This window comes from Furipterus horrens, unplaced genomic scaffold (genome assembly GCF_987537825.1).
Source record: "Furipterus horrens unplaced genomic scaffold, mFurHor1.1.pri manual_scaffold_8, whole genome shotgun sequence".
In the NCBI taxonomy this organism is placed as follows: domain Eukaryota; kingdom Metazoa; phylum Chordata; class Mammalia; order Chiroptera; family Furipteridae; genus Furipterus; species Furipterus horrens.
The window spans coordinates 99,760,660-99,775,572 of NW_028327178.1; the positions used below are offsets into that span (position 1 = coordinate 99,760,660).

The 14,913-nt window shown below is 50.9% G+C and overlaps 1 protein-coding gene across 1 annotated transcript; it reads left to right on the top strand.

The window, feature by feature from the left end:
• The first annotated feature begins 1,205 nt into the window (after positions 1-1,205).
• Positions 1,206-13,274, top strand: CCN5 (cellular communication network factor 5). Its single transcript, XM_090285291.1, has 4 exons — positions 1,206-1,406; positions 5,254-5,470; positions 10,642-10,896; positions 12,334-13,274. Exons 1-4 carry the CDS (start codon positions 1,347-1,349, stop codon positions 12,552-12,554), a joined length of 753 nt encoding a protein of 250 aa, XP_090141417.1. The 5' UTR covers positions 1,206-1,346; the 3' UTR covers positions 12,555-13,274.
• The last annotated feature ends 1,639 nt before the right edge of the window (positions 13,275-14,913 follow it).

The following is a 14,913-nucleotide window of genomic DNA, read 5'->3' on the forward strand; positions in this document are numbered from 1 at the left end:
CACCCCAATTGAGCTGCTCCGCAGCTGTGCTGTAGTGCAGTTGAGCTGTTTTGCACTGAATAAAGTTTCCTTCTTTACTGCACCCCATATTGAGGTTTGAGGTCCTGGTGATTCCAGGGGCCAAAGGCTTCCCCAGTCACGCTTGGACATCACCTCTAGTATCTTTGCCAAAGTCTACAGTCAAAGCTCATGCCTTTACATCCCCCTGTCCCTCATTGGCTGGAATGTCTGTCGTAGATGTCCCCAAAATACTGGTGGCTTAAACGTGGGTCTCTAATTCCCCACGTACAACACCACTTGCCTCCTCACAGTCAGCTCTAGTTACCCCCGGGCACCTGGCTCCTAGAATAGGCACCGCTAACATGCTCTCTCCCACCTCCAGGTGTACATACATGCTGTTCCCTCCTCTGGGGACATTCTGTCCTCTTTGACCCCATCTCTCCTTGACTCTCTGAAAAGGCACCTCCTTGAGAATGCTGTCCCTCACCCTCTGTCTCAACAAGGACCCCTTCTTGGTGTGCCCAGAAATTCCACCTGTTTTCTCTCACCTCCCGCTCTGGGCTTTGACCCAAAGTCTGAATCGTGTGTCCAGTCCCTGCAGAGGGGCCCTCAGAGATGGCTGAACTACATGAAATGGATTTGGTTCTTCCAGATCACTTCATGGTACCCAGCAAGCGCCAGCACGCAACATGTCCAGCCTGCGTGGGCTCCTGCACCGCAACCGCCTGCCAGGGCCCGGAAAGCAGGCTCTGGGGAGGCCCCGCGCTGCCAAAAGCAAACAGGCCGCCAGGGATGTTTTGCTCTGGGTCACACCCGCCTCTGGGTGGCTGCCAATCCTCCTGCCAGAAACCACAGGCCCTCCAAAGTTGCCCAGAGAACGGGCCACAGGGCTTAGGAGGACTTGGGTCAGCTCTGCTAGGGGGTGTCTGCTCAGCACTTCCTGGATCTACAGCCCCCCAGGGTCGGGCAGGGGGTCTGGGCAGGGCTGCAGCAGGGACAGCCAAGGCTTGGGAAGGCCCTCTTGGGCTGGGAGGAGCTACAGAGTCCCCTGCCAGCCTGTCACAGGCTCTTGGTGCTGACACTGGCTCTGGCTTACACACACACACACACGCACACATACTGGTAGGCACCCTCCACTCCCCACCCCCCCTTGGTGGCCTCCACAGTCTCACCATCAGGTAACTGGTGGGAGGCGGAGGATGGGGAGAAGAGCAAGGAATGCAAGACCAGTGTGTGTGTGTGCATGTGTGTGTGTGCCTGGGAGTGACCTCACAGCCTGCAGAACATAAAGACTTAGAGGTCCTGCCTCCCAGGCTCAAAGCTGGCTCCGTGGGGGACACAGTAACATGAGAGGCACACCTCAGACCTACCTCCTGGCCTTCTCCTTCCTCTGCCTCCTCTCAAAGGTAAGGGGGCCCTGTGGTCCCGAAACATACTGCTGGCTTCCTTGGTGTGGTGGGGAGGAGTAAAATCACTGCTGAGGGCCCCTGGGAGGGTCTCTGCAGGGCCCCGTGTTGGGCACAGCTAGATCTCCCTCCTTGGTCCCCAGAGAGCTGCCTCTGGTCAGCTTGCTATGTGACCTCAAGCAAGTCCCTTCTCCTCCCTGGTCCTCAGCTGCTTCCTCGGTAGAATGGGCACAATGTTCATGAGGTCTTTGTGAGGATCATTTTTGATAATTCAGCTAAAGTGCTTAGCACAGGACCAGGCACATGGCAAAAGTTCAGAAGAGGATCTTATGATTCCTACCCAGCCCCACAAGCCTTCTACAAAGCAGAAGTGTGTGTCCTCCTTACAAATGAGACTCAGGACATGACCTGCTTTGCCCAACAACAAGCCAGGATTTGAATGGATGTTGATGTCTAACTCACTGGAAAGTTCATATTGTGTCGATGCTGTTGGGTCCTCATGCAGTGAGTGACCTGCCGACCCTGGCTAGAGGGGACAGGGAGACACCCCCATGGAATAACGGCCTTCCCTTATGGGACATTTTTCAAAGGGCATGTGGAACATCTACTTTGTCTAACATGCCCAATAACCCTATCAGGAATTATCAGCTCATTTTCCATCAAGCAAGGCTCAGAGAGAGTTAGTTCATTACCCAAAGCCACACAGTAAAGAAACATCAGAGCAACAGAGGAGGAAGAGCACAGGAGAGGCCTGGGTGTGTAGGGATGGGGCTGGGGACTTCAGTTTATGTCTCTTGACCCCTAACCTGAACTATGGCTACAGTTCCTGGGCCCTGTCCCCTCAGTGAATGCTGAGTTCCCAGTCCCATGGGGATTGGCTCCACCCCAAGCCATGATCTCATGGTATTTTCATGCTCCTCTGAGGAGCTCGGGCAGGAGTTTCTCCCTTCGGATCCCAAGCAGTGGTGCGGGGAAGGCTGAGAACCCCGCTGGGAGCCCCATCCTGCTGTTTGTTCTGCCAAAGGGGGTGGGCAGCACACAATGCCAGGGTGGGTGGCTGGGGTAGCTGGAGCAGGGAACTTGGGGTTCGGGGCCCAGGATGGCCCAAAAATGAAGCCATCTACAACTTGTTGTGCACCCCTTCATTTCTCCCGGTCCCAGGGTGTCAGACAGCCTCCTACACAGAACTCAGGGACTCTGTCATAACGAACATGGAAAGCCATCACAGTGTCAGAGAGAGAATGCCATGTCCTCCAGGCAGGTGGGCTCCTGGGCTCAGGGCTATGAACAGAGGTCAGCGGCAGAGCCCTGAAAACAAGCAGAGTCACACTGAAAGAGAGCTGGTCCTGACCTCACTTAATCCAAGACAAGTGGTCTCCACCCCATTTTACTGAGGAGAAAACAGCGCCCTCCCCATAGAGCAGTTAAGGGAAGTGCTCAAAGTCACACAGCAAGCCAGTGGCAGAACTCAGGTTTCAACTCCTGCCCAGAAGACTCCATGTCCAGGGCTCTTACCACAGAGCCTTGCCCCCTAGTGAGCACAGCAAGGGTCTAGGCAACTTGAACAGAGGGATGGGGTAGTTAGGATGGGTGTGGAGATAGAGGGAGACCAGAGAGGGGCATATTTCTCCTGGGGTATGCTGAAATGCCCTCTCTAACTTGTCATTATTCCTCTTGAACACATGAGTAAATTGAGACAGCAGCTCAGTTGGCATCAGAGCCCCCAGAGAACAAGAGGCAGGCATGGCAGTTAAGACCCTGGGCCTTGGATTCTCAGGAACTTGGATTCCAATCCTGGCTCTACCTCTTACTGGAAATATCACTACATTGCCTTGAATTTCAGTTTCCTCATCTTTAAAATGGGCATAATGACAGTGCTGCACATTGGGGGCCTGAATATTAGCTATGATCATCAATATCATGAGCAGCCTCTCCTGGGTATCAGGACCTGGAGTCCAGCCCCTGACAAGCTTGCCCGATAGAAAGAGCCAAAGTGGGAAGCCAGGAGCAAAGCAGAAGGCCTATGTCCTGGGCCCCCTGCAGTCAGGTGGGAGGGACCCAAGAGCCAGTCCTGGGCAGAGCTCCCCATCTCCCACTCACCAAGGAAGCTGGGCCTCTGATTGGGCCAGCCAGTTGCCTCTTGGGTCAATTTCACATGGATTTATTAAAATGCAGATTTCGATTCATAAAGGAGGGCCCTAGAGGCTGCCTCTCTCACAAGCTTCCTGATGATGTTGCTGCTTCTCCTGGTCCAGACTACACTTGAGGGGCAAGGTTAGGCCAGGCTATCTCATCTTCAATCTCTTCAATATCACCCAGTCCCCACCTGAAATGCCTGCAAAGATCTGAACTCACTCCCTCGTAAATGCTCAGGCACACAGCTGTACACCTGCATCCATCACCAGTTGCATTTTAGATGGGAGCCCTGAAGCCCCTCCTGCTCTGAGACCCCCACCTGGTCGGCCTGTTTGGGGCACCCCCTCGTGGCCAAAGTGGGAACTACAAGCCACTGAAAGCATGTTTGCAGACTTGGGATGTGGGGCATCTTAGAGATGGGACAAGGTGGCAACCGGGGCAAACGGGTCATTGCCTGCTTTGGGACCACACAGGGGTTATGAGGGCACTGATTTCATCTTCCCAAGCTGCAAGTCTTTTATCGGCTGGAGAAAACCCCCAGGCCCCCAAGGATTCTACTGGAGATTGGCCCTCCACAAATGGGGCCAGTGGGACTATCTTGAATCATGCCTACCTCTTGGTCCCACCTTCAACTGGACATAAAGGGACCCCATAGCATCTGGTTTCTGGTTTGGTTGTTTCTCTGTCCTGAGTAGGGAGGGCCAATCAGGACACTTGAGCTGATCGATACCTTGACCCTACCCCCAGGGCATGGGTCCCTGGCTCAGGCTTTCTCCTATTACAGGAAAAGTCATCCCCCCACCCTGGGGCCCTGGGGCCTCAGTGCAGAAGCAGGTGCCCAGCCCTGCAGCTACACTGTCACTTTTGGCAAGTCCCTTCCCTTCTCTGATGCTCGGGTGCCCCATCTGTACATGGTAGGGGGAGGGGTTAGACTGGAACAGAGAAAAGAAACCAAAGACCTGGCTGCACATCAGGTGCCCTTGAACAGCCTGTTAAAATTCATATTCCCGGGCCCTGCCTCTAGAAGTTCTGATCTGGCAAATCCCAGAGGAGGCCTAGGGGTCGGTATTTTACCAAGTTTCCTGAATGATTTGATGCTTGTCCAGCAACGTAGTCTGGATTGTCCTAAAGATCAAAAACCTCCGTGGTACTGTTTTATTTATTCAGCCCTCAAGATAAGTACCTACAGTCCCCCTGCTGGGAAATGTATAGGACCCTGTGGTTTTAATCCTTCATTTTACTGCTTTTGCCTTCTGTGGGCTCATACAGGGCAGGGCCAAAGCCCTTCACTGTAATTCGCAATGATGATGAGAAGAGCTAACTGCACGGAGCATCTGCTGTGCACCAGGTCTGTGCTGAGGGTTTAACCGGCCTCATTCCATGGACTCCCCAAAACAATCCCCTGAGTACATACTACTGTTGCCCCCTACTATGAATGAGGATGCTGAGGCTCAGAGAGCTTATGTAACTTGCCCAGGATCACTCAGCTGATAAGGAGCAGAGTTAGGACTGGAACTCTAGTCCACAGTCCATGCTTGTGACCACAATGAGTACCATGTGACTGCCAGGATTCAAGGCCAGGTCTGTGTGATTCTGGGGCCACGGTGCAGACCCCACACAGTCCAGCCTGGCAGAGAGGTGGCCCAATTGTGAATGTCCCATTGCCCACCTTGAATGATCGTAGCTAAGCGAGGTCTCTCTCTCTCTGCAGGTGTGTGCCCAGCTATGCCCAGCACCATGTGCCTGCCCCTGGCCGCCACCACAATGCCCACTGGGGGTGCCCCTTGTGCTAGATGGCTGTAACTGCTGCCGGGTATGTGCACGGCGGCTCGGGGAGCCCTGCGACCATCTCCACGTCTGTGACCCCAGCCAGGGCCTGGTCTGCCAGCTCGGGGCGGGCCCTGGTGGCTGGGGGGCCATGTGCCTCTGTAAGCAGGTTTGCGGGACTGATGGAGGGTATGGTTGGGGGAAGGGGCGGTCAAGGCCAAGGTGTCTTCAGTCAAAGGGAAGCCCTTCTTCTCTACCTTTTACCCTCACTTCAGGTCCACCGTTTCAGCCAAGCCTGGTGACCCAAAGTTCCCGAGGCCCACTCCCTGCTTCTCCCCTCTTGTACTTACTATGACCATGCCACCACCTGAACAGCCTGCCCCCATTCTTACCTGTCCAGATCATAGCCAGCTTGCAAAGCCAAACTCAAACACCTCTTCCCCGAGAAGCCTTCCCAGATTCTTCTAACCAGAAGACATCAGCCCCTTCTCAGGACCCTCAGAATACATTTGGGAAAATAAAAGTGCAACCCCTTATTCAGGGCATAATGTATGTCAGGCACTGTGCTAAGCACATGCTACATAAATCACACAATCCTCACAATAATCCTATGATGTAAGTACCTTCAGACCCATTTTATAGATGAGGAAACTGAGGCTCATAGCTATTAACTGACATGCTTAGTATCACACAGTTTGGGACCTGGTCCAGCAGGCTCTAAGGCAACATTCTGTCTGTCTTCCTGCTGTGTAAGGAGCCCATAGCTTGACTTCTGAGTTTGCATTTACCAGTGAGCCTGAGCATCTGACATCTTCCACCACTCCCTGGGTCTCGGGGTCTCTGAGGCTTCAGATCAGGGACATTTGGGACCAGATCATTCTTGCTGTGGGGGATGTCCTGTGCTTGGTAGGACATTTAGCAGTGTCTCTGGTCTCTACCCACTAGATGCCAGTGGCACCCTCATCCCCAAGTTATGACAATCTGTCTTCAGACATTGCCGAATATCTCCTGGGGAGAAAATAATCTCCAATTGAGAACCACTGCTTTAGAGAAATAAAAAGAAGTAAGGGACCGTCCCTTCCTTTCTCCCTCCCTCCATTCTCTCTCTCTCTGCCTCGCTCTCTCTGATAATAAGCCCTGTACAGCAATTGACCTCTTTCATCTATGTGCAAGTCACACTTTTATAAAAATAAGAATGAGAAAGAGGGGACCATGAACCATGGACAATGAGTCCATCTATAGGAAAAACCCTGTTAACAAGCAAAACAACCAAAACTTAGAGACAGAAAGCTACCCTTAGTAAATCCTTGTTAAATACTTTATTTCATTAGAGAAGTATAAAAATAAGGGGCAATTTGTTAGATAAACTCATAGGTGATTGCTAATAAAAACGTGCCTAAAAAAAGAAATGAGACAAATAACACTTGCTTTATAAGGCTGATATTTAGATTAGCCACAGCACATGTAAAGCACTTGGCAGAGTATATTTATTGACATCGTATAGCACTTAGCATATGCCAGGTGCTAAGAGTTTCACAAATATTGCCTCATTTAATCTCATGACAAACATATAGGTAGGTACTGATGCTATCCTTATTTTATAAATGGAAAAAAGAGGCTCAGAGAGGTTAAGCTACTTGTGCAAAGCCGCACAGCTCAGAAGGAGCTGAGCTGGGATTTGAACTCAGGAAGCTGGCTCCACGATCTTAGTTCCATTGCTCTATGGCCTGACTCTATGCTTGGTACCTAGTTACTGCAATTGCCAAGAACTTCATTAAAGGGCTTTTAAAATTCCATCTTAATTCAGACTCAAACACCTGGAGACCAAGGATTCACTTGGTCCTTGTTCTTTCCCACGACTCCCAGCCCTGGCCAGGCAACATGGCGGGTGCTCGTGAATGTTTAATGATTTGAACTGAATTTAGAGGCTGGGAGCTGGTGCACCCCACAGGTGGGCCAGAGCCAACTAAGACCTCTCAGGGGCTGAACTAGGTGTTGGCTCTGGGGGGAACAGCAAGCCCCTGATGTCCCACACTCCAAACATGCAGCTTCCCCAGCTCAGCTCCCCCTGGCTCAGGTGCAAAACCTTGGAGGCCTTCTTCGCGTCTCTCCATTTTCTACATCCCACATATACTATCCACCAGCAAGTCCTTCACAGGATTTCCAGAACCTGACAATTTGCAGTCCCTTCATTGCTACCACCCTGCTCTGAACCCCACCATCACTTGTCTGGATTTGGCAGCAGGCCCATAAGTCTCTCTGCTTCTGACCCTAGCCTATTCCCAACAAAGTAGCCCAAAGGCTCCTTTTAATATAAATCAGGTCATGTCCCTCCTCTGCCTGAAAGCCTCCAACAGCTTCTCATTTCCTCAGAGTAAAAGGCAAAGTCCTCATGGTGACCTACAAGGCCCCGCAGGGTCCTGATCCTGTTTACTCTCTTTCTAACTCCCTCTCTCCCTCCTGTTCTCTGCTCTGGCCACACTGGCCTCTTTGCTGTGCCTTAAATACCCCGGGCACATTCCTAGCTCAGGGTCCTCGTGCTGGCTATTCCCTGTACGGTGTTCTTTGCCCCAGATGATAAATACTCTTCTTCACATCTTTGCTCAGACATCACCTTCTCTGTGCGGCCTTCCTTGATCACCACACTGAAAAATTATAGCCCTGCCCCACTCCTTAACCCTGTCCTCCTTCATTTTTCTAGCACTAATCTGATATTATAAACTTTACGTACTTGTTTATTGTATTTATTTCCACTAAAGTAAAAGCTCCAATGGGGGCAGGACTTTGCCTGTTTTGGTTATTGCTGTATCACAGATGCCTAGAACAATGCCTAGTGGATAGTAGGCACCCAATAAATACTTGTTGAATGAATGAATGAATAATAATAAATGAATAATAACAACAGTTCTAGTGGGGCTAGCAGTAACAGGCACCATTTATTGAGCATGTATGGAGAGCAAGCCCTTTAGGCACCTGATTTCATTTTAGCCTTAGTAATGGGGTAGATCCTATTATTCTCCCTATTTTGCAAATGAGGAAACCGGGTCTCAGAGAGGTTAAATCACCTGCCTAAAGTCACACAGCATGCAAGTAGCTGAAGGCAAAAACGAACAAACAAACAAAAACACCCTTATTGTTCCTTCTCCTGCAAGGGACTCTCAGAGGAGAAGGATGCAGAAATCACTAGATGACAAAAGTGTGCTCTGAAATTATTTGGGGGAGGTTGCTGGACAAGGGGGTACTGGAGAGGGGCTGGAAGGAGTTGTGGGGTTTGGGCAGCTCTGTGTGTGTATATGTATGGATGGTGGGGAGACTCAAGAGGGAGTAAGTTTGGAGGTGCCTCATGCTGTTTGGGACAATGTCTGGGTGCCCCAGGGCTGGAGAGTGGCTGCCCAGGCAGCATCCCCTCCACCCCCGCCCCCACCCCAGCCAGCTCTGACCTGGAGGACCCAGGAGAGGCACCAGGAAAGCTAGCTAAAATTATCACCCCTCCACCTGACCTTCCCAAACAGTCCCTCTGTTTACCAGGTCATCTCAGCAACCAAGAGGCCCAGCGCTGTGGCACCAGGGCTGGGAGACCAGGCGCGGCCCGGTTGGGGAGAGGGATTGAGGTGCAACAGCCCCTGCAGTTTCTAAAAAACCAGTGGCCACATGGTCCAGGCCAAAAGGTTGGGACTTGAAGCCAAAGGGCTGTGGCCTGTAAGGAGCAAGGAGAGAAAGCCGACTCTGGTTTTGTGCCCCCAGAGGAAAAAATGTCATCCACTTCCATTTATTGAGCATCTGCTATGTTCTGGACTTGGGGCAAAGTGCTTTAAGGGCATTAGCTCAGTTAATTTTTCAGCCGCCCTGTGAGCAGGGTACCACGGCTTAGAGGGGTGAAGTAGCTTGCTCCAGGTCCCTCCACTTTCAAGTGGGGAAATGGGGTTTGAACCCAAGTCTATATGGTTCCAAAATTCCTGCGTGTGTATGGACCTATTTGAGGTTTTTCTCTGAAGACGTGGGAAAACCTGCTTACCAATGAATCCTTTCCTGGAGGCCCAGATGAACTGCCACCCACATCTCCAGGAAGCCCTCCTGATTGCTCCTTTCTTTGAACTTCCTGAGCAGCTCACATGCACCTCTGCAGGGCAATTTATTGTATCGTGGAGCTGATAACTTTCATATCTGTCGCCCACCACTGGCCCCTGAGTCTCTCCAGGCAAGGACTGTGTCTTAGTCCTGTCTAGGAGCACAGTGGTTGGCACATCTCTGGTATATCTCTGGAATTACAAGAAGTCAGAACTATTTTATCAGTGTCTCTTCTATGCTGGGCACTGTGCCAGGTATTCATTCAAAGGACATGGATGTGTCCCATTCATGCTGTGAACCAGCACAGGGAATGCCAGGGTGAACACTCTCAGCCCCAGTCTTCAAGAAGTTTATGTCTAATAGAGGAAGAGGTAATAACACCCACACTTAAGGGCTTCATTCAAAGTGTGTTTCCTGAGCACCTACTATATGCCTAGCACTATGCTAGATACTATGTACAAATTATCTCATGCAATTGAAGGGAGGAATCACTGTTCTCATCATTGCTATTGTTCAGGTGACTCAGAGAAGTTAAGTGGCTCACCTAAAGTTGCACAGCCAGCAAGTTAAGCCCCGACCCAACAGTGATGACTACAATAAGCAGATGGACATTGAAAGTTGGTGGCATGAAATCTCAGTGTATATATCATAGTTACCTATTATTAATATCTTATAATTACACTGGTAACAACAGAGCAGCTAGGATCTACTGTCTCCTTTATGCTGAATTCATTGCATGCAAGCCCTTTACACACATGATCTAATTTTGTTTAGTGTCTAACACAACCCTATGAAATACAGGGCAGGGCAAAAGTAGATTTACAGTTGTGAGCACATGAAACAGAGTTTATTATTGTATCATTTATATCAGAACTGTGAGCTACTTTTGCCCACCCCTGTAAGTACCATCATAACCCATTTTGCCAGAGAGGAAACTGAAACATCTTAGAAGAAGTGAAATCACTTGGCCAAGGTCCAGAGCTAATAAAGGGGTTCACACCAGGCCAGTCTTCTCGCCAGCCCCATGCCAGGACCCAGCAGGCCACACGGTGTTCCTGCAGGGGCCAGGGCTGGCTGGCCACAGCCGGGGCTGCATTTTGTGGGACTGGAGCCCCTTGCAGTGCTCAAATGCTTTAAGGGTGCTGCTCCCCGATGGGATCTGGGCCAGCTCTGCAGACAGAGCCTTGTGGAGGATGTGGCCGGCACAGCCGTGTCCCAGGAAAGCTGGGGGGTCACCGATGGAGGCCCTTTTTCTCCTCCGCAGGGGCAGAGAATGACGGGAGCTGTGAGGTGAACGGCCGCCGGTACCGGGAGGGTGAGACCTTCCAGCCCCACTGCAGGACCCGCTGCCGCTGCGAGGACGGCGGCTTCACCTGCGTGCCACTGTGCCGCGAGGACGTCCGGCTGCCCAGCTGGGACTGCCCCCACCCCAGGCGGGTTGAGGTCCCTGGCAAGTGCTGCCCTGAGTGGGTGTGCGACCAGGCAGGGGGGCTGCGGGCCCAGCCCCTCTTGGCCCAAGGTGAGTGCAGGCCTGGCCCAGGCTGTGGGGCGGGACCTCCGAGGTGTCAGGACCCCTGGACACACCAAATTCTCACCTTTCATAGCGAAGTATGTTATAATACATATGATTATTATACTTATAATATATTGATACAGATTAGTAATAATTTATAGAACATAAACATCATAGAATACATAATATTAATATACTATTATTTGGGCTTATCAAAGAGAAGCTCCAAAGTGAATACAGCAAGGTGGATACCTGGGTCATGGGCCTAGACTTTGTTGTTCTGTTGTGGGTTTTAAACAATTATTATTATATGAATGTGATTTTTTTTTTTTTTAAGGAAGCTGAAAAGAGGGTGTTGGTTCCAAAGATGACAGGGTGACAGGGGAGGCGGTAGAGCGTGGTGGGTGAACCAGGAAGTCAGCCCCAGTTTCAAGCCCAGTTCTACCACTTCCTAGCTGTGTGACTCTGAGCAAGTTGCTTAACTTCTCTGTGCCTCACGTCCTTCAACTGTAAGATAAGAGTATCCACCTCACAGAGCTGTTGCAAGGACTGGATGAGTTGACACAGGGAAAGCCATTACGACAGTGCCCAGCACACAGCACTCCATTGGTGGCAGCTGTTATTATCCCAAACACGGAATGTGACACACCTGTTTAAGTCCACAGGCGAATGTATAAAAAGCAGGATAGGACATTGTGCATGCAATTTTATCTCCACTATGTGTGTGCATAGGTGTGTGTCTGCAAGTATATGTACATATACACATCATATACTCATGTGTGCATATAACACAGGGTCTCTCCGCCTCGGAACTGCTGACATTTGGCAGGCTAATTCTCTGTGGAGGGACCGTCCTGAGCATTGTTGCATGTTTAGCAGCATCCCTGGCCTCTACCCATTAGAGCCCAGTAGCACCCTCCCCCAACTGTGACAGCAAAAATGTCTCTAGACATTGCCAAGGGACCTCTGGAGGACAAAATCACCCCCGGCTGAGAACCCCTCGTATAAAGGACCAGAAGAAAGAACATCAACATATTAGCAGAAAAGAAAAAGACTGGGGAAGGAGGAAAAGCTAGACCCTGGTGAACCTGCCACTTTGCTCCAGGCCCTAGAAACACCAACATTTCTGTGGCCAAGAAACGCCCCACGACACACAGGCGGCAACCTCAGCCTCGCTGTAAAATGAGAAGGCCGCCGATTCCTGGGGGATAGTCCTGGTCAGCCCCGTCACGTGCGAGGTGTTTACAAGTACCAGGCACTGCACTTCCCCTCCATTACTTTATTCAATCCTAACAATCAACTGTTAGGAAATTTACACAGGAAGAAACTGGGGTCCAGAGAAGTTAAGCAACATGACCCAAATTAATCCCACCACGACCCAGTGGGCTGATCTGGCTGCCAAGTCCTGACCTCTCAGTGCTGACCCTCCTTTCTTCCCCCCAGGACTCCAGCCTTCTGGCCTCGTCACTCTCCCACCTCCTGGCACCCTGTGCCCAGAATGGAGCACAGCCTGGGGCCCTTGCTCAACCACCTGTGGGCTAGGCGTGACCTCCCGGGTGTCCAACCAGAACCTCTTCTGCCGACTGGAGACCCAGCGCCGCCTGTGCCTGCCTGGTCCCTGCCCACCCACCCAGGGCCACAACCCACTAAATGGTGCCTTTTAGAGCCAGGCCCAGCAGGCAAGCTTGGCTACAGGCAATGATCCAGCTCGGGGCCCCCATCGGGCCCTGGAGGACAAGAATGGTCACAAGTGGCCTGGTCTGTCTGGACCCCGAGATAGAGCAGGTGTACATCCATTAGTCCTGTTTCCTCTGACTCCCAGCCTGGGGAACTGGCCAGGTTTCTAGGGTCTTCTACTCCATTCCCAGCCTCCACACAGCCTTTACCAAATATGCTCTGTGCTAGCTTTCCAGGAGATGGGCAGCCATCTCTCCTCTCGGGCAGGTACTGGGCAGGACTGGCTGTTTTTCTGGGGGAGTGGTGAAGAGGGGCACAGACCTTCTGCATCTCCTGCACCCTTTCCTGTGGTGATGTCAAAATACTTCTGAATATGTACCTATGCACGAACTTGGGTGTCAGGCTTATGCTGTCTGAGAAAGCCCTCCCTAGCCTGGGCAGAATTCAGGGGCCGAACGCTTTGTGAAAATGGCAAGATGAAATCACTGTCTTGAAGAAAGTCAGAAAATAGGCCTTGAAATGATCTATTAAACTCCACCTGTATTAGTAAGAATGAGCCTTTTTTTGATCCCCTCCAATATGCCAGGCACGGAGCTGGACACTTTATATAGATCAGGATCTGAGATGGTCTGGACTCGAGACAAGCAGGGGAGACTGTCCTCCGGGGACTGGGGATCATGGTCTGAAATAAACCAACTGAGTGCGAAGTTCTGCTTAAAGTCTCCTGTTTCATTGTTTGAAAAAAATAAAAATAAAAAACAAACGAACAAACAAAAAACCCTTACCTCTAAGTTCATATCTTCCTCTGTGACCTACCGTGTTTGTTTAAAAATAAAAACAGTGTTTTCTTCAGGATTCAACTAGGAAATTAGAAAACACACAGTTAAGCACCTAGGTCTTAAGTGTATGGTTTAATGAATCTTTATAATGTTCACACCTATGTAACCCATACCTCAATCAAGGCATAAAGCATTTCTGTCATCACTAAAAGTTTCCTCTGGCCCCTTCCTATGCATCCCCTCTGCTTCCTGAAAGCAACCGCTGATCTGATTTCTATCACCATAGTGAGTATTGCCTGTTCTTGAACTTCACATCAATAGAATCACACAGTAGGTACCTTTAATGAATGGCTTCTCTGGCTCAATACCAGCCCTAGAGTGGAGGGGTTGAGGGCCAAAGGACTGAGGGGCCGAGGGGCTGAGGAAGGGCAGAGCCCAGAAGTTGGGGGACCAGCCCCAGAAATGGAACCACAGCAGGGCTGTGTACGGGAGCCGCCGCCTTCAAGGAGATGAAGCCACGAAGACCTTACAAAAAGCAGACGGAGATCGGGGGATAGACCCCGGCTTCTGTTCTCTCCTGTGCCCCTGTTTCCAGTAGGGCCTCCCATTGATCAAACCTACTGGGAAGGTGGAAGGGGAAAGAGCCTGAGAATGCAGAGCCCCGAAACACAAAGCAGGGAAGGGGAATGCAGGGCAGGTCTGAGAGCAAGGGTGAGTCCACCCACAAGGTTGTAAATGACCCGCCCGCTCAGGTATCACCTCCACCAGGGACTCCAGTTTGAGAAGCACAGCCAGTGTTTGAGCCATTTCATCTTTGCCAAACATAACGACCTCTGGTTCCCAGATGAAGAAATGATGTGGAAAAGTGACCTGTCCAAAGGCAGCTGGGGTGGGATTTTAGTCAAGTTCATGGTCTTTCTCGGGCTGAGAGTTTCGGTGGACCTGGCTCTGCGTGGGTCATCTCTGAACACATAGCCAGGAAAGATTCTGAGAATATCCTGAGAAAGGAGGGCAGCAGAGAGCGAGGATGAGAACAATGAACTTGCATTGAAGGATTCCTACAGGGCCCTCTTTGCGGAGAGCTTTACCCACATAATTGCTAGTCCCCTTTTAGAGACTGGTAAACTGAGGCTTGGGGTGATTCATGAGTAGCCCCAGGGCTGTGGTGCTGGACTCCGGGCCAGGTTCTCCGCAGATCCATGAGCTCACTCCTGAGCAGCTTTGAGCAGAGCCGTGAAGAGTGGGGCTTGGCCAACCGGCCGGGTTCTGGCCCCGCTGTTCCCCGGTGTGAACTTAGGCGGGGTACTTAAATTCAGCGTGCCTCAGTTTTCTCCTCTCTGAAATGGGGTAATGGCAGTACTCAACACAGAGGGTTGTTGAGAGTATTATGTGATTTAAATAAACATTTTAGCTATTATTACTTTAACTTGACTTTTTGGTGCTTCAGTTTTTTTCATCTGTAAAATGGGCACAAGTAATAATTCCCACCCCGTAGGATCACAGTGATGAGTGAGTACCCACCACATAGGAGTACGGCAAACATCAGGTAATTCCTCTAGGTTTGCCT